Genomic DNA, 17964 nt, shown 5'->3' on the forward strand with positions numbered 1-17964 from the left:
ATCTTTATTACTAGTAGGGTCTCGCGACAGAAGGGATTACCGCACTGATGGAGCCAGGGTGTATACAGAGCTTCCAAATGCTCATTTTTAGGCAGAATCTGCTAAAATCCCCACCTTTCTACCTTTGAACAACAGACACAGCCTTTCCCTTCTCCTTCACCTGGTAGGTGAGGCCCTTGTGCAAAGCTTCCCCACGGCACCCACAACCTGCAGGCTGGGGGAGGGGCCATGCAGCAAATACCCCACCTTCCCCTCCTATCCCAGAGAGCACGCTGGGGTCTAAACAAGTGAGAATTCTAAAAATATGCCAATGTCCTCCCACTGACCTTAATTAGTGTTTCCAAAGGCAATGCATCACAAGCACAGGTATTTCGCCTATCATTAGTAGCGGTTTACTTGCGGTGCATCTCCCAAATTCCAGAACACCATGGTTAAGAGATGGTTTTCAAAGTAAAGACAAATGGGATGTATTGCTAAGCTCCCCAGACAGACAGCTCCCTCTTTCTTCAGTCATTTTGGCCAAGCTCAGGTTGGCTGGGTGGACTCCCCTGCTCACCAAGTCACCTCTGGGTCTCCGTCTCAAGGATCTTAGGAATGTCACCAGAGACACTTGGACTCTTGAGAAAGGATGAAGGAGATGAAAGACCATGTTCTCCTCCAAAGCCACAGAGTTATAAGCCACACCTTGTCACCTCTCTAACTGGCAACCAGGAGGGAGCCCCTACTTGACCTGGTGTTTGGATGACGTTAAGTGAAGCCCCGCCAGCAGCGAAAGCCAAGAGATGAAGGATGCGCATGTTCTCCGTGTTCTTGCCCCAGGACTCGATCCTGAAGGCGCAGACGCTAAACGCTAGAGCTTTCCCTGCTGCCTCCTAATTGAGGATGAGGACCTGCTTCCTTCCCACTGCACTTGAAAACGAAAATTCAAGGGGTGGGAGATAGAAACCAGATTCAGGAAAGAAGAGAGAGGCAGAGAGATGACTGGCAATCCGATAGTGTGTCTCCTGGGGAAGGGCGACTGGATCTTCCAGGCGGACTATGACAAATTGAGAGCAGAAACAAGTCTATTTTTTTCTAGGTCACCCTAGGGGACCAATCTACCCTATTTACGAGTGGTCTCGGGGGAAGTATCTTTAGACAGCTATCTTGTCACCATCCTTTTCGTCATCTTCCGTGATCACCTTGGGTCCCTCTTCTCTGAGCAGAGTCACACCTGCAAACAAGCACAGGTCTGCAATTAGGCGCCTCTGATTAAAACCCTGGACAGCCATTCAGCACAGACACAGCACAGAGGAGCACGGTCACCCCAAAGCTTCCTGGGTCCGCACAGCTAAGGGTGGCAGCGGACAGTGAGGGGGAGCTGGGTGGCCGTATTTGGCCTCCCCAGGGGAGAGGTGGCTCAGTGAGGACACTAGTTAGGAAGGGGCGCTCGACCTGGGGGTCAGAGGTAACTTCTCCCTCTTCTCTACCTTCTGGGTTTTTGTTTGTGGCACTGTGGGGTGGGAAGCACACGGATTTGGGAGTCCAGGTGATTTGGATTCTCATCCTGGCACTCGATCGGTGTTGGGCCAGCTACTACCTTCACGTCTCAGTCTTCTGTTGTGGAGAATGAGGGCAGGTATACTCCTACAAAGGGTCGTTTTGACAGTTAATTAAGAAGTATGTAACGATGCCCAGCACAGAGCCACACCCGGCAGCAACTAAAAGTCAGCTTTTCCTCTGCTTTCACAGTCGGCTAGTTTATTTTCCTCTTGTAAAGAGGTGGGAAGCCTCATGAAGTCAAACTTGAACACATTTGACTAACATCTGGGGGAAACACTGAGCTTAGGCTCTGGAACGCTATTTCTAAATGCCGGTACTAGTCGATAATAAGTTTACGGAGTTCGGAGCACAATAAGAAAGTAAGGAACAGATAGTGAGTTTTCACACAGCTATGTGGCTACAATATTAAAAAAAAAAACCCAACTACTCTTTATTTCAAGCTGACTCTTTTTCTTCTTTGGGGGATTAAACTACCATTTCTTTTATGAAACTTTAGGGATGTTAGATGGTTTCTTCCTTAGCATCCTTACTAGTCAAAATTCAAAGTTGCTATCCATCCCTGGAGTGGGCTCCATAGTATTTTGTTTGAAAATTTAACTGATCTGTGAAATTCTGAAGCCTGAGCAAAATTGTGTGGACTGATCAGCCCAGAAAAGACCACCCGAGGAGGTCGGGGTGGTCACGCTCATCCTGTGAATTGTGAAGTGGGGTCATTTTAACACAAAGACAAAGGACGCTATGATGCAAGGCCAGCCCTCCCCGACTCTGCAATGCCCCCAGCCAGCCAGCTGTTTCCCATTGTTGCCCACCACTGCACTGCACCCCCCCCCCCCAATTAGAGACCTTCCTTCTCATGAAGTGTTTTATAAAGATCTACCCTCCGGGGAGGAGAGCGGCGCACCACAAGAGGCCTTTCTACAAACCCTGGAAGTCATTCAACATCAGCAAATTAATGAAAACTATGTGTTGATCTTAATGACTGCTCATTTGATTCAGTTCCTAGTTTGTTCGTATGGGTTCTTTACCAATTAGCTGATATTTATTGGAGAAGAAAACAATTTCAAGAGTCTAGCTGAAACTAAGTCTTTGGCGTAAATCACTTATGAAACACAGCGGGAGATATTTTTCTCTTGCACCAGCTGCGCGGAGGTTTGGGTTTTTATCTGGAACGAAGGCTGTCTTGGTGGGAGAACACAGAATTGGCTATGCTGAGCCTGCAAACTTTCCATCTTACCTTCCTTGATATCACTTCACATGAAGCCAACATTGGAGTTAATTCAAAGAGGGCAAGAGCCTTAAAATCCCCAAATCCCAGCCGACTTTCTGATCATTTTGAGTATCTTTGACACCTGGTCATATGAGCATCTTGGGATTGCAGGGAAGGCTCCTCCCTGTTTAAGTCAAGGTCAGCCATCAAAGCCAGCCCTTCCCAGAGTGGGCTGGGGCTCCCACAGGGGCACGGGAGATAATTGCAGGTGAAAAGTGAACTAGCTTTTGCGTTTGTAGAGCTAAGCATTAATCTTATAGTGGGAAATACATGGCAGTCCATGAAAATCTTGATTTTATGAATATCACGGCTTAGAAGGAGGCTTCCATCAGTAGCGTCTGCAGGGAAGAACTATCTTCTTATTCTCGGTGCTTACTGCTGTTGGTTTTGGTCAGTTGAAAATGAACAAGGTCTGCTAACTGCTGTCTCTCTGGTTTAGCCCAGGCCTGGTCCTCGTGCTGTCCTGTGGGAGGCAGAGGTATGTCACTGAGGGATGTCCTAGAGCCAGAAAGCTTTGCCTTCGGTGGTCATTCAACTTTGAGTAGGTCGCTTAAACTATCTGAGATGAACTATCTCAGGTGACTCATCTTAAAACTGGCCATAAAAGAGTGGGTATTTCACACGGTGGAGGACAGAGGTGATACCACCGGCCAGAGAGATTTACGCCAACAGTCTGTTAGGCGTCAGCCACACCTTACCTGAAGCTCCGTTATAGCGCTTGTACGTCACAGCATCTCCCCCACTGAATGGTGAGGTTCTCACAAGGTATTTCAGCATCCAGCACGGGACTTGGCATACAGTAGGGACTTAGAAATCACCACTTCCTTCCCTTCCGGGTCTCCGTGCTGGAGAGCTTAGGAGACTTGGATGCTTGTTAGAGCTGGCTGTGTTTTTAAGGCCAGAGCCAACGGCCCAAGGTCTCTAAGGGTTAGTTAGCCTTACAGCAAACTGTCGTAGGCCAGGAGCCCACCCAGAGCACAGTGTAAAGCTGGCCACCTGCATTCCAGATGTGTGCCTCTGATTCACGGGAGCCAGGGCCAGACACTGCCCCCCTGGTAAGCTGCACCAGAGAGAATGCTGTTCCCAGCAGGACATAAGCCACACCAGAGAGAATGCTCTTCCCAGCAGGATGGAAGAGGTGTCACTTTCAGAGGGTGTGTCAGGCTTCTTTCTACAAGTCCAGCATTGGGCTTCCATCTCAAAGGTTCACAGCTCATGATCCAATTTTCCAGGAGGCTTCTTTTCAATGTCTCTGGCCTCATTGTTCTTTACTTTCCTGGGTTCCTTTTGCCAGAGATTGGAATGAAAGACTTTGTTTTCCTTAAGCAGACCTCAGCTACTCAGATTTCACCAACCACAACCCAATGCCCCTGCCACACAGCAGGAGGGGCGCCCCTGACACAGTCAGCAAGAGGGGACACCCTGGTGACCAGGGGCCAAGTTGGGAGCAAACCCTCGGGCTGGTGCTGAAGCCCGAGATGACTTTTCAGTGAGGAGTCGTCTGGCAATTGGAACCCATCAAATAAGCTCATTAACCGAGGGGAATGAAGGTAGTTAGCCGGAGATTTAGAGCAGAGCAAACCCTTGTCCAGTCCGCCCTTGCCAAGGGCTAATGAGAGGAGATCTCTCCAGAGTGCATTTGTCTGCGAGTTCCTCTCGACACTATTAGAACCAATGTGGGTCTCTGCGAACATCTGCTGAAGGCTCTATCCTTATCAGCTTAACTAGCATTTCGATTACTGCCAAATCTTTAGATACTAAAAGCCTCTTCAAAAATAAAGTGCTTCGGCTAATACGCTAATAAAAGCTAGAATCATAGAACGCTATCTTAATTGCAAATACTCACAACACAGAGATTTGCTGAGTCAGAGAATTTCCAAATGTGTACAGTCTCTGGATATACAACCCCCCTCGCCAGCTCGGTGTACTTGGCACTGTTTGAGAAACATTTTTTTTTATTCAATCAGAAGCTGCTCTCTTAGGATATAGTATTAGGAGGCAGGCCGCTTCCATTGCCAGGTAAACAGAGCTCAACATTTTAGGAAGTTCCTCGAGTTACACACTTATACGGAGAGGCAAAACCTGGTGGCTAAGAAAACTCTCACTTTGAGAAGCGGGTTGACTTGTCTCAAAGAATATAAATAAGGTTGAGCAGAGAATGAAGGGAAGCTAGCACTTATTGAGGTCTTTCAACTAAGCCAGGAGCTACGCTAAGTGCTTTCTCTGCTTCATTCAATTGTTAACACTCCGAGGAGACAGGTTTCATGGCCCTCCTCCCTGGAGTGGGTGAAGCAGAGGAGGCTCTCAGAGTCTGTGACAGTTGCCCAGGGTCACGAAGCTAGCACGGAGCAGAACCAGGGATCAAGTCAGGGATCCCCGACTCCAAAGCCCATGCCTGGCGTTGGGTGCAGGTGACCCCTGCACCCAGCCTCCCCAGAAGAGCTTCAATAACCATAAATACAAGAATGGGTAGAAAATAATCAGTCTCCTAATGGAGAACTTGGAACTGCAGAGTTGTGATCTCCAAATAGAATACACTTTAAAAACCCTAATACTTACTGAGCATTGCTATACAGAAGGCACTGAAGTAGACACCCAGGTCAAGGCCAGCAGCCGAGGGCAATCACAGCCAGTTCTCATGAACCCGTCACACAAGTCATTGATGTAAGTCAATGGAAATAACAACCACAAGAACAAATACGAACAAAGAGAGACAAAGTCTTGGTGTTTGCATGCCCATGTCTGATTCAGAGCTAGTTCAGAGTAGGAAAGGGCCATTTTGGACTTGGATGGGTCTGTTAGCAGAGACTTTGCGTTGGCTGGGACTTGAAAGGTGACTGGAAGCTGGACGGAGGCAGAGCTTGGGGGCAACGTGTGATGGGTTGGAGGTTCCGCATGGGAACGCATGTCAGTGCAGGGAGGGACGCATGTAGCTGATGACAAGCACGGCCGAGGCAGGTTCGGACCCTCCCCATTGGTCCTTGGTCTCCAGAGCTGTGCTCTTGTGCCCCATACCGCCTAGCCTGCTCCTCAGAAGTCAGTGACCCTGCGTGCGCCCCTGACAGCCTTTCCATGTTGTCTTCACCTGTGCTGTCTGTCCCTACTTTTCTTTATCAAGTGAAATAATGGGGCAACATGGTTTTACAGTAATAGCCAAAGCCCATCTCCCCCAGTGGCCCCTGTGGATTGCTGTGCCGCTACAGCCGAGTCTTTGCACGTGTGTGTGTGGTGCAGAGCTCGCTCAGACAGCTGCAGCAACACGGTGCACTGAGACCCTGCCCACAGGTGGGATGGCGCTGGGTCAGGACCCCCGTGGGTGATTTCTCAGCATAATTTCATGTATTCATCTGCCACCTAACCATCCCGTCATCAACCCAATCATTAAATCGGCCACCCATCCAGCAACTTCATCCACAGGAGACTTCAAAGTGGCTAAGTTCCTTAAATAATCTACCAGTTTCTTTATCTGTAAAGGGAGATAATAACTACTTTATCGTGTTATTCAGCTACTTTATCAGTTGATTTAAAAAACTCCATCCTCTACCACCCCGCCCCCACTATCTACATAGAACACACACACACACTGTTATTCTCTAATCATGAATGCACATGGCTTATCCCCCAATTCACACATAAAATTTTCAGGGACAAGACTATACCTTACACGCTGCCCCCCAGCCAGGGGTTTGAACAATGTTCAGCAAGATTCCTTGGCTCGACTGACTCGACACACGTAAAGGTAGCTATTATTACTTCCCTCTTTCCCTCCCTCTCCCTCTCCCTTCCTCCTGAATTGAGGATTTGGTCAATGTGTCTGTATCTTGGGAGAATCAGCTCTCGGCCCTCAAATGCACGATCCACGGGAGGCTGGGGAGGGGGGCATTTCAACCCTTCTCAAGGCCCTGCTGACATTTCTGTTTCCTTGGGTCAGTGGATTTGGCCAGTTCTGCTGAAGTACGGGTAATGCTCCCACCCTCCCCACATCTCCACGGCAGCCCTGGGGAAACCGCCAGTGAGGGTAAACCTGGAAGGCAGCAGCGAACGCTGCTCCTCACCAGAGCACTTCTGAGCAACGCAGATTGCTGGGCAGGACAAAGGCCAGGCCCGTGCCACCTCCAGATGGCAAGGCTCTTGACCTGTTCCCATCTCCCCTGCAAATGGCCTGCACCAGCGCTTTTTACCTGCTGCCCAGGGGGCCGGGTTCAGGGCAGGTGTGTCTTTTCTCCTTGGCTTTTTCTGTTCCAGGTCAGTGTTGTGAAGGGCTGGACTCATTTTGCCCTTTGGAGTTCTCTCTTGGACCTCGTATCTTTTAATTACATGCTCTGAAAGCACACCTGCATAGTAGGGGGAACAGACGGAGAAACAGGGTCAAGTACACACATCGTCACAGCCACAGTCTGCGCGCCCAGCTTTGCACTTACACCTGGTGATGGCTGCCACTACATCCGCTCGCATTTATCCTAATAACAGCATTTTCTTTCTTAGAATTAGTATCCGTTGAGGCTACGCTAGAGAATATCTTTGCGAAGGGCTGTACGTGCCTGATGTGAATGTAACATTATTCCCACCATCACACGTGGGAAGAAAGTGAAGCATGGGAACGTGCCCCAGGAATGCGGCTCACAGGTGTCCGGCCAGGAACGGGGCCCAGGGAGATGGGTCTTTTGCTGCTGCGCAGACCATGTACGTGCACAGCTCTTCAGTGACTTAATCAGTTCTCTCCCTCCCCCACCTGCCTTCTCACCTCTCTTCTTCTCTACAGGAAGTTTTCCTCCATCATTTATAAATTCTCCGAAAACAGCCTCCTCTATAACCCTTCCACAGTCCACTGCCCAGACTGAGCTCCCGGGCCCTTATCTAAGGACGCCCAGTAAGACGTTACTTCTTACTGCTTATTTCAGCATTTCTGTGCCTTTGCTGTTTGCCTGTTTAAAACTAAATTTATTGGGGTAACACTGGTCCTTCCCAGAACACTCCTGTGTTCTTTTGCTTTGTATCCCTTCAAATGGGTTGTGAATAGAGAGGACCTTAACTAAGTGGACTGGAGTGAGGGAGAAAAGGAAATAAACAAAACATTTGGGAACAAGAGCGTGTTGCGTGTCACATGCCAGGTTGTTACAGGGACATGCCAGCTGCTCACAGAACCATTTTGCTTTGCTCCGGGATGCATAGCTGGGCTACATTTCTCAGCCTCCCTCGTGGCCAGGTGAGGCCGGTGAGATAAGGAAGTGGTATGAGTCCCTGCAGCCCTGTCCGCGCTCCACTCTGCCTCCCCTGTGCCTGCAGGGTGCTGACGGATGCTGCTGTGCGTGGTGACTTTGGAAATCGTGTGCTGATGATGCCTCAGCCTCCACCAGCCCGAGTCCCTGAGTGACCGTGTGGAGCAGAACTTGCCGCCCATCCCCAACTTCCACTATTGGCGAGTGACAACTAAACTTGCATCGTGTCCTCCACTAATATTTTGGAATGTATCTGTTAGAGCAGCCGGCTGCATTGTAACTAAGACAGGTGAGGACAGGGTACCAAGATTAAGAAACACCCACATGTGTGAGGAAAAAACGGAGACCAATGTGGTGTAGCAGCGAACAGGTGCCCTTCACAGGCCTCGTGGTCCTCACCTGGAATGAAAGGCGGGATGTGCAGGGCCGGTGTGTCTTTTCTCCTTGGCTTCTTTTGGTCTGACTCAATGTCCACGGCGACCTGTACATTTTTTCCCTTTCTCGGCTTCTTTTTGAGCTCGCAGTCCTTAATGAACTGTTCGGAGAGGTCATCTGATTTTGACAGGAGGCACAGAGAAAATGAACATGACATGCATAAGGGTCTGGGCAAAACTGGATGGTTTCCAGTTCCCCCTGATGGAAGGAACAGAAGCCACTGGCCTGAAAAAAAAGTATTTCTTTACTGTGGCCTCTACTACAGAGAACTTCAGTGGCCTTGCATGAATACATATAATGAAATGGAACAGTAGAATTCTGTGAAACTCCAAATAAAAGGACTGAAACGGGATCGATAATCAAGGCAAAAAGAAACTTTGGGAGAGCAGGTTGTCTGGGCTGAATGCTTCTCCTTGGTTTCATTTCTTCAATCCTTGCTTTCTTTGGAGACCCCTGAAGGACCAGTGGGAGCCTTATGCTCTCCTGGGTCTTGGAGAAGGGTATTCAGCACGCTACTCACCTTGACTTCTCCGGCCAGCCAGGTCACACTGCTGACTCACACTTGGGCTTCAGGTTGGTCTCTTCACTGCCCTGGCTTTGCAAGTCTCCTATTTGCCCAAGAGCCTTCTTAGAGATTGAGGATTATGCCCTTTTGGTAGTTTTATTCTTAAATGCTTCTCCTTCCAATAAATGCATGTTGAATGTTGAGGAGGTAGAGTAGGACCTACCTGAGTTTAAATCCTGCTCTCCACTTGCTAGTTCTGAGAACTAGCCTTAGGTTCTAGCCACTTTAATATTCTCTCAGCTTTTAAATGGCAATAATAGCCCTGGATGGTGTGGCTCAGTGGATTGAGCACTGGCCTGCAAACCAAAGGGTCGCTGGTTCGATTCCTAGTCAGGGCACATGCCTGGCTTGCAGGCCTGGTCGGGCCTCCAGCAGGGGGCATATGAGAGGCAACCACACATTGCTGTTTCTCTTCCTCTCTCCTTCCCTTCCCCTCTCTCTAAAAAATAAATAAATAAGTAAATAAAGTGGTGATCACATTAAGTCAGTAGGTATGTACGTGTGTGTGAGAGACAGAACTAAAGTTGACAATGTTGGCACTTGATATATTTGATATATTTCAGATGCTCAAAAAATGTCCACTTTGGCCATTGTTCGTTTGCTCCTACGACTTTTCACTAGGCTCAGAGAAAACCCCTGATACTCTTACATCCTTCCATGCTGACCCTAGTCCCGGGTGGTCGTTGTCATTTTCTGAATACCCACAGCATTTTTGCTCATGTGACACCTAAAAAAGGTGATCTAGTTATTATTACTGTATAAGTCTTCTTTGCCCTCTTTGATGATGGGTATCTAGTGTTTTATCTCCTCAGCAACATTGTATAAATATTTGTCGAATGTATGCTTGAACAAATGGACTCAAACATATGATGTATGAGAACCTATTCTGTTAGGATTCAAAGAAGCTACAAGGCAATGCACCTATTTGTCTTCTCTGGAAACTCGCTATTGCCTGGATGCAGTCTGGCCAGACCCACAACTATGAATGAATGCAGGGAAATTCAGAGATTAATCGGATCTTTTCAACTCTTGTCCCTCCCTCCTTTTCTTCTTCTCTTTCCGTCTCTTTTTATTTCTATTTTTTGAAAATATGCAGGTCGATTTCTTTCAAACGTTGAAGATTAAATGTATCAAACCTTTTCACTTCAGTTTTGTGGATTTAGACATAACTTCTGTCATTATGCATTTATTTACTCAACGAATGTTGATTAAGCCAGGCCTTGAGCTAAGTAGGGCTGAAATGACAAGTAAGAAATGGTCCCTGATTTCAACTGGCTTATGGCCTGTGGGGCTTTATAGCTGGACAATCCTTTGTGTTAGAAAACTCAACATACACAAGGAACCTACCATCAGAAGTATTTAAGAGTCACATGTCATTACAGCTGCATCGTCAAAAGATCACAATACATAACCAAGAAATCAAATAGCATCATTCTCGTCCGCCAGTTTAATAGTAACAAACGTTTCCTTTCACCGAAAACCACTTAACTCCAATCATTGCAACTTAATAGACATTCACTGGGACTGTGCTCCATGTAAGACACAAGACTATACGAAAGGGGAACTTTATTGGGTACTACTCATGTACTAGGTGGTTTCAAATCACTCTAGTGTGTGGAATGGACCAACATCTTTTTCAATTCGTCAATGCTTGGGTTTACCAGAAGGCCCGGTGAAAGGCTGAGGGTTACCTTGCTGGTGGGTGAGGGCATCAGGATTGGATCCAGGCCCTTGGGACTATGAATCTGCATGCCTGGCTGAAATGCAGTTTTCAAGATTCGTTACCACACAGCACAGTTAATCTTCCCCCACTTTATGCACACCACAGGCATTTGCTGGATGAAGGAGTGTTGCTTAGAGCGGGTGCTGCCCAGCTGTGGGGTCTCTGGAGGTACAGGCTGGACAGAGGCTAGCCAGGGGTCACCACTCCACCCCAGGATGTGACTCAGTCCCCAGTACAGAGACCAAGGCATTTGCCTCAATTTTGACTTTCACTTCAATTACACATTTCCCCATTTTTGGAGAAATCTTGACATAAAATATCTGATGGCAAATGGGGAAAGGGTGGGGGGGGGCATAACCAGGCGAGGCATAAACAAAGGCTATGAATATGCAAAAGGCCCATCCATCAAAAGTCTGAGTGTCTCATTTTTAGAAATGGGTAGAGGCGGAGATGTTTCTGGTATTTTCATTACAAAGGTTATGCAAAAAGTCAGTTCTGGAAAGGAAACAGATTGGCAATAAAGCAGAAAAAGGCTATTTAAAATTCTGTCTTGATAGGCAAAGAGAGATATTTGAAATATTTTATTGGCGTTGCACACAGGGCGTAAGCGTGCCGGGAACCACTGGAAACGAGCTTCGCTGCCACATTCCATTTATTGCCTCAAAAACGCTCTGCCTGGAACTCTCTCAGACCCCCCTAAAGACAACAATGCCTTTTCTCTCTAACGAATGTCTCCCAGTGCTTCAGCTAATATTTACGTGGCAGACCCCACGAACCCATGGCTATTTGTCTGTCCATCTGGCCTTGGCACTCACCAGAAGGCACACACTGTCGGGTTTTAGGGGGCCTCCCGCTGACTGGCCTGCAAACTGAATGGCAGAGACCCTCCTTCCCGACTCCTGCCACCGACATCCCCACCGCCACACTTGCCTAAGTGGCTGCAACGAGGGTCGAGCTGGTCCAGCCTGTCTTCTGCGAGCTCCAGTGGCTGCATTTGCTCGGTGGACATCATTGAAGGAGGGCTGGTGTGTGTATTTCTTCCGTAGCACTACGGAGGCATGAGAGACAAGCCCATTAGCATGTCTTCTGTTCATTCATTCACTTGTTAAGCACGTATATTTACTGAGCACTTAGTATGTCCCCAACTCAATCCCATTTTCCAAGTCTGACCCTTCTGCTTAGCTACTAGAAGAAGCTCTAATATGAAATTGAAGCTATCAATAAAACAAGTAAGTTTCTCCTATACACATGCACACAGATTTATGGGTAATTGTCATACAGCAAATATTCAATATTTGCCCTCTCTCAGATGCACTGTGGGAGTGTCAGAATGAACGCTCGTCAAGTCTGAATTAGAAATGAGTTAGCCGGGAGTTACAGAATATACTGATTAAACCTTACCTGTATTTTCTCTGTTGAGTTTTTCAAAGTACGATTATGCCTACTTCACAGATGAGGAAACTAAGACTCAGAAAATCTAGTTAATTTGTTTAATCAAATATCTATTAAATATCCACTCTTGGGCCCAAATCCACTCCTGCAGATTTCCATTTGACACTCCAGTCTCTTAAAAATAGAGCGAATATTCTGAGCCTGAATTGAACAAGGCTTCTGGTTTTCGACCACTACATCCTGTAACTGTAAAGACAGGAGACTTCCTCCCTAACCACACTGTGATGGTGGTAGAGAAGTGGTAGGAAAAAAATCTCGGTTTTCAAATGGACCTTTATTATTTTCTCCCTAGAGATTCCTGACATTAGAGCGAGTCTGTTCCCCTTCCCTCCTCACCCCCGTCTTTCCTAGACCACAAATCCATCAAACTTTCCAGAGCTGTTCGTTGTGGGTACTGCCCAGGAGAAGTGGAGATCCGAATGAGCACGTGTCAGGTCTGAGTGGGAAACGCATTAGTTGAGATTTACAGGCGACCTTCATTCGAGTCTACCTAGATTCTGTCTCCTGGACTTGTTTCAGATAATTTATTACTCATGTCCTACCACAGCAAGAATGTGGGGGAGGAATAAGGCTAAAATGACCCACGGGTCCTCTTCTCTTGAGATTCCTAGACCCCTGGCATTCGGATGCACACAGGGACTAGCTATGGTTACCATTTCAAGCTCAAAGAATTAGCTCAGCTCAGTTGTCTTCAGAGGAATAAGCCGATTTGCTCCGGGAAGGCAGAAGGGCCTCTCCCCTGCAGGCTGAGATCATTGCACAGCAGATGGAGCCGTTAAGGGATTACTTGAGTGGCTTTTAGTGTCACTTGGAGCAGACTGATTACACTGAGTGACCTCAGCAGAAATCAATTTACACCGTTGTCTTTAGTGTTTGTATGGAGACTCCCAACTCCCTGGGACCATAAAGAAGTAGGCTGTTAAGGTGGGTGCAGCCCCCACCTGCTCGAGTGGAGACGAGGACTGTGGACCTTCTCTCTGGATGAGTGGGCTCAGCGCTGAGGCCTGGAGGTAAAGTGACAGTCTCAAATGTGGCCTGTGCATCTGCTTGCCCAACGTCCTCTTCTTTGGGCAGAATGACATTAGCCCTGTCATAGGCTTTGTGCTGAAAACGACCCCGTGGAGAGGACCCAGTCAGAAGATTCATTGTCCAGAAACAGAAATGGAGGCTCGGAGGGGTTAGAACAACCTCCCATTAGTCGCACACTTTGAGTCGGAGTCATGGGCTTGAATCGGGGACTCCTGCTTTCTACTCTCGGTCCTGTCCGACAATCGTACCCCTGTCCTCCTGCGCTCCCAAAGCTGAGCTGTTCTTTGTACTTAGATCACACGGCTGCTCCTAGGTGCTCAGTGGATGGCTATTTAATTCAAACTTAGCTTTTAAGTCAAACAGATCTGGATTAAATCTCGGCTCTTTAACTAAAAAGCCACAGGACTTCGTTGAAGTATCTAAACCATAATGGCGTAGCGAGGGGGATGGAGCCCATGCACAACGCCATGACCCGCGCCCTCTCCCCTGACAAGCTATGGCTGCTGCCGTAGAATTTGCAAAGACTGGCACCCAGGGACACACGTCCTCTTCTGCCCCCCACCCCATTCTTACCCCCAGTTCTCTCATCTGTAACACAGAGATGATGTGTCTATCTTGTAGAGTCACTCTGCAGATTAAATAGGACAGCTCCCCGCTTTGCGTATTGTAGGTAACCTTTGTTAAGTAACAGTGTCTATACCCGACTGAACGCTGGTTAATGAAGACCAGGTGTATGACTGAAAATGTCTATAGACTTACTGAATCTTCCGTTCTCATCTAGATGCCGAACCACGGGACGGTCAGCCTTCCTTCACTTGAGCAAAACCATTATTACTGTGCTGGACTTGAGAGAGAGGAGCCCGCCCTCAGGAGATGAACTGTGCACGTGTCAGAAGTCCAGCAATTAGTCCCAAACCTGACACCTGCTTCCTGCCAGGGTAGCACCTGGTGTCTGTGGGGAAACAACCCTATTTTAAATCAGTGGGACCGAAGAACAATGCTGGCGACCTGGCATGCCTCTTCAGGCTAAGGGGCTGAGAGGCGATGTTCCAATTTGGGATTTTCCATTACAAAAATACCCTGTGCTAGGCAGGGATGTGTTTTGCCCATGGGATTAGAAGACACTTTTATCATGGGTGATGTCATTATGATCTTGGCAAAAACAGTAACAAAAACAAAAACAAAAACAAAACCCTTCACACAAAGGAAAGAACAAGTAAGGGGAGGACAGAGATACTTGGAGCTCAGCATCACCTTATTAATAACTGTCATTTTACCTGCTTGTTGAATATTAGGTTGAGATGACTTCTGCTCCCCAATCCCCATTTCAATCCTCATGGAAGGGTGCTGTATGGGACTGGGCCATTGTAAGGCGAGAGTTGGTCTAATTCTTGCACTAGGAAATGGAATGCCTCGACTTCCTATTCCTGATCTGCCGTGACTCCTCTCTTAACAGTCCCCACTCCAGCCTCAGGGAGGGGACACTGCTGTTATCCTGCTGCCCTGAGAAGGTTTCATCATCTCCCCCAGCAGCTCGCTGCCCTTTGGGAGCGTTCTGAGCACCTGAGTACCTGCTCCCCTGGGTATTCGGGTTCCAACCAAAGATCTAGGGCCTTCAGATTGGGGTATTTCATAACTGTTCTCTAGTACAAAGATCCGTGACCCTTGTACGTTCCCTCGGGACTCAGTGGTTCAGCATGGTCTCTGAACGTGAACACTCACACTGTGACACCTGGCCTGCCACGGTGACTGTCGGTATCAGCCCGCCCACGCTCACCTGCAAAGCCAGGGCCCACCCCACGTGCTGTGGACGTTGGGAAATTTGCATCATGAGCACCCCAGAGGGGCCTCTGGAAGCACCACGATCACGTGCGTTACCTCTGCAGCACACGTGAATATGTGCACTGAAGGACATGCCAACTCCAAAAAAATTCATATCCTCTCAGGTCAGGCTCGGCTACCAAATGCACTTGTGTTGAATGGAACAACAATAGAAAGTGTTCGTTTTTCAGAGTGTTTCAGATCTCTCAATGAGAGGATAAAGCATTCTGGGTCTGTATTACTTTTTCCATTGTTGTTGTTTGAGAGAAATGTGGGTGGCCTGGTGTAGCACTTACAAGAGACCAAGCGACACATCATTTTGGGGGTTGGAGGAGGTTTTCAGGACCCCAATGCTAAACTCTTGCAACTAACTTCCTCTTGCTAACGCTAACACTTCAAAAAAAAAAAAATTGTAACTCCCTTCCCCCACCCAGAGAGACACCAGCGCCACCAAGAACTGGAGATATATTAACTGATGTGGCGTGTAGAGGAGTTATTAATGACACACGTCACTTTCTCTTTTGAGAACAGGTTCTAAAAGGTCCAGGGCCCTGGGTGATGGGGAGGGAACCCCACCCACTAGGTTGCAGAAGGACAGGCTGAGAACACATGTGGGGGAGCCTGCCTCCACTAACTCAGAGCTCGTTACTATTTCCGGAAGACAGTGGTTCTATTTCTGCCCCTAAAAACACATTGGTCAGTTCAATTTGAGGTCTGAAGCTGGTCTGGGCATTTTGTCCTTTCCCTTCACACTGAGGGGATTTCTCAGTTGGGTGTTAAAATATGTAATTTAATCATGGGCAGGAAATTCCTCACTGACTTCAAGCATGTGTTGTTGGGGGGCAATATGAGGTAACAACAAATTGGGTTACTTGTGCCATTCTCTAGCTGGGCGAACCTGGGGATGCTATATGTCCTCTTGGAAACTGAGTTTCCACATCTGCAAAATGGGATGATCGCGGCCGTCTCTGGGGTGGCTGAGAGCGGAAACGGCACAGTGTGCAGAGAGCTCCCAGCCCGGCCCCCGCCGCACACCAACGCGAAGCAGGGGGAGATGCCTTCTGTGCTCTCATCCCCCCATGTGATTACAGCAGCTGTGTCCAAACTGAACAACTGGAATCCTCTCCGCGTCCCATCTCTGCCTTCCTGAAGCCAGTGCTGAGATCAGAACAACGCAAGGTCCAAACCGACTGCAAGGTCTGGTGGACATGCATGGTCATACTGGTGCTCAGGGAGCAGCGAGCTGACACTGAGTTTGGTTGGGCGGCCTTGTCAAGAATTTCCCCAAAGCCTTCAGGCCTGGATTTACTCGGTGGAAGAAAAAGTGAGAAGGTTATGTCCACGGCCCAGTGTGGCACTTGGTAAAAGGACCCTCTGGTATGTAAAGTTCATATCCTTTGTCCTATCTGTTTTTTAGCCTAAGGGTGGAATTCAGGTCAACGAGTAGCACATTTTTAAATCAGTCTTGCTCATTTAGAAGGCCTGAATATGCAGCATTCCCAGAGGAGTGACTGACTCTTCCTTGAAGTAGGGCAGGGAGAGGTGTTTAGATAAGCGCACTCACCCCAGCCTTCAGCTAAGGCTCCTCACGCTGCTCTGTGAATACCCAGCTACACCGGTGGTGTTCCGCTTGAAACTTCCACTTTAATTTGCAAGGACCCTGGTTCTTACACATCTCAGGACTCCATCTCCCTTGGAAAGTGACTGGGAAGTGGTGACTTTTCCTGCTCCCCTCCTAGCCCTAACTTAGCCTTGCTCCAGAAAGCACGTTCCTCCCACCTCACCCCAGCCACTTTCTGCAGCCTTCTTTGCTCAGCAACCCTAAAGAAACTTATTGGAAACTCGTTTTTCTCCCCACCAAGTTCTCAGAGTGAAAATCCGAAGCACTTACCTGTCCGAGCAGGTGCTGGGGTGAGAGGTCCAGAGGTGGGGAGGGCGAGCTTCCTCCCTGAAGCTGGGCTGGCTCCTCTTTGGCTGCAGCCTGCTGCTGCTGCCCAGCTCCAGCTCCTCTTATCAAGGGACCAGCTGCGCTGTTGCCATGGGGATGCTCCGCTTCTCAGGCGCCAGGGCAAGGGGGATGGAGCGGGAAAGAGGGCTGAGCTCACAGCCACGGGTCCCAACTGCAATCTTGGCCCATTACAAGAACATCACACTCACAGTTGTGCTTGGAGTACCTCATGGGCAAGGCTAGGGAAACCCGGGCACACTGGCCAGACCCTTTAATCCCCATGACAACGGGGGGTTTTGGGTGTCTGACTTTGCAAATATGGAAATTAAGGCACAGAGAGGTTAAGTGGCTTGTCCAAAAGGTACCGCAAGCTAATTCTTACCCTCACATGTACTGAGTTCAAATTTAAAGTACTTTCACTCACACACTGCCGCCTCTGAGAGACCAGAAGACAGCTGACATTTCCGTAAAGTTTCCCATGTGCCAGGCAGTCTTCACATTTAATCCTCACGACACCCTTGTGAGATAAGCTGCCATCGTCCCCATGGAGCAGATCGATCCCCTGCCCCAGGTCTCCCCACTAGGAAATGGGAAGGCCAGGGTCTGACCTGGGCAATCCAATGCTAGAATCCATGCCCTTCATTCGCCACTTTGCAGTACCGCTCACCAAAGAGAGCGTTTCAGAGAGAAATATCGCAGCAAAGGAAGCAGCCGCCACCCTAAAGGTTAGTGGGTATATGAGGCCAGGAATAATGTGCTTCCTTAAAGGAATTAAACCAAAAGTCCCACTATTAGGGATCCACCTGCATTCCAGGAAAGACTTGGGACCAAGGGCTGTTTAGGCAAGGGTGGGGGTGGGGCCTGCCCTGGCTGGAGAGGGAGGGTCTGTGTTTCCTGTAAGCTCCCTGGAGCAAATGGCCTGTTCTGATTGGAGGCACAGCAGCTTGGAGTCACTGGTTTGGG

At 48.4% G+C, this 17964-nt stretch overlaps 1 protein-coding gene across 3 annotated transcripts; it reads right to left on the bottom strand.

Moving 5' to 3' along the window:
* Nucleotides 1–527: 527 nt before the first annotated feature.
* Nucleotides 528–17052, bottom strand: PPP1R17 (protein phosphatase 1 regulatory subunit 17). Of its 3 annotated transcripts, none has more exons than XM_045197369.3 (5): nt 16945–17052; nt 11682–11799; nt 8428–8580; nt 6991–7143; nt 528–1213 (listed from the first exon to the last, which is right to left on the bottom strand). In XM_045197369.3, exons 2-5 carry the CDS (start codon nt 11761–11763, stop codon nt 1134–1136), a joined length of 468 nt encoding a protein of 155 aa, XP_045053304.1. In that variant the 5' UTR covers nt 11764–11799; nt 16945–17052; the 3' UTR covers nt 528–1133. The 3 variants fall into 3 exon arrangements, with proteins under 3 accessions (XP_045053304.1, XP_045053305.1, XP_053783330.1); XM_045197370.3 differs by lacking the exon at nt 16945–17052 and adding an exon at nt 14510–14686; XM_053927355.2 differs by lacking the exon at nt 16945–17052 and adding an exon at nt 13992–14185.
* Between the last annotated feature and the right edge of the window lie 912 nt (nt 17053–17964).

Source organism: Desmodus rotundus, chromosome 6 (genome assembly GCF_022682495.2).
Source record: "Desmodus rotundus isolate HL8 chromosome 6, HLdesRot8A.1, whole genome shotgun sequence".
Taxonomy (NCBI): Eukaryota; Metazoa; Chordata; class Mammalia; order Chiroptera; family Phyllostomidae; genus Desmodus; species Desmodus rotundus.

Excerpts from the sequence above, each read along its gene's own strand:
- PPP1R17 (XM_053927355.2), bottom strand. Across the intron at positions 8,581-11,681 it reads CCCTCGTTGCAGCCACTTAG|ATGACCTCTCCGAACAGTTC; the intron begins GCAAGTGTGGCG and ends TGTCAAAATCAG. Across the intron at positions 1,214-6,990 it reads CCCGGCCCCCTGGGCAGCAG|GTGTGACTCTGCTCAGAGAA; the intron begins GTAAAAAGCGCT and ends GCTTGTTTGCAG.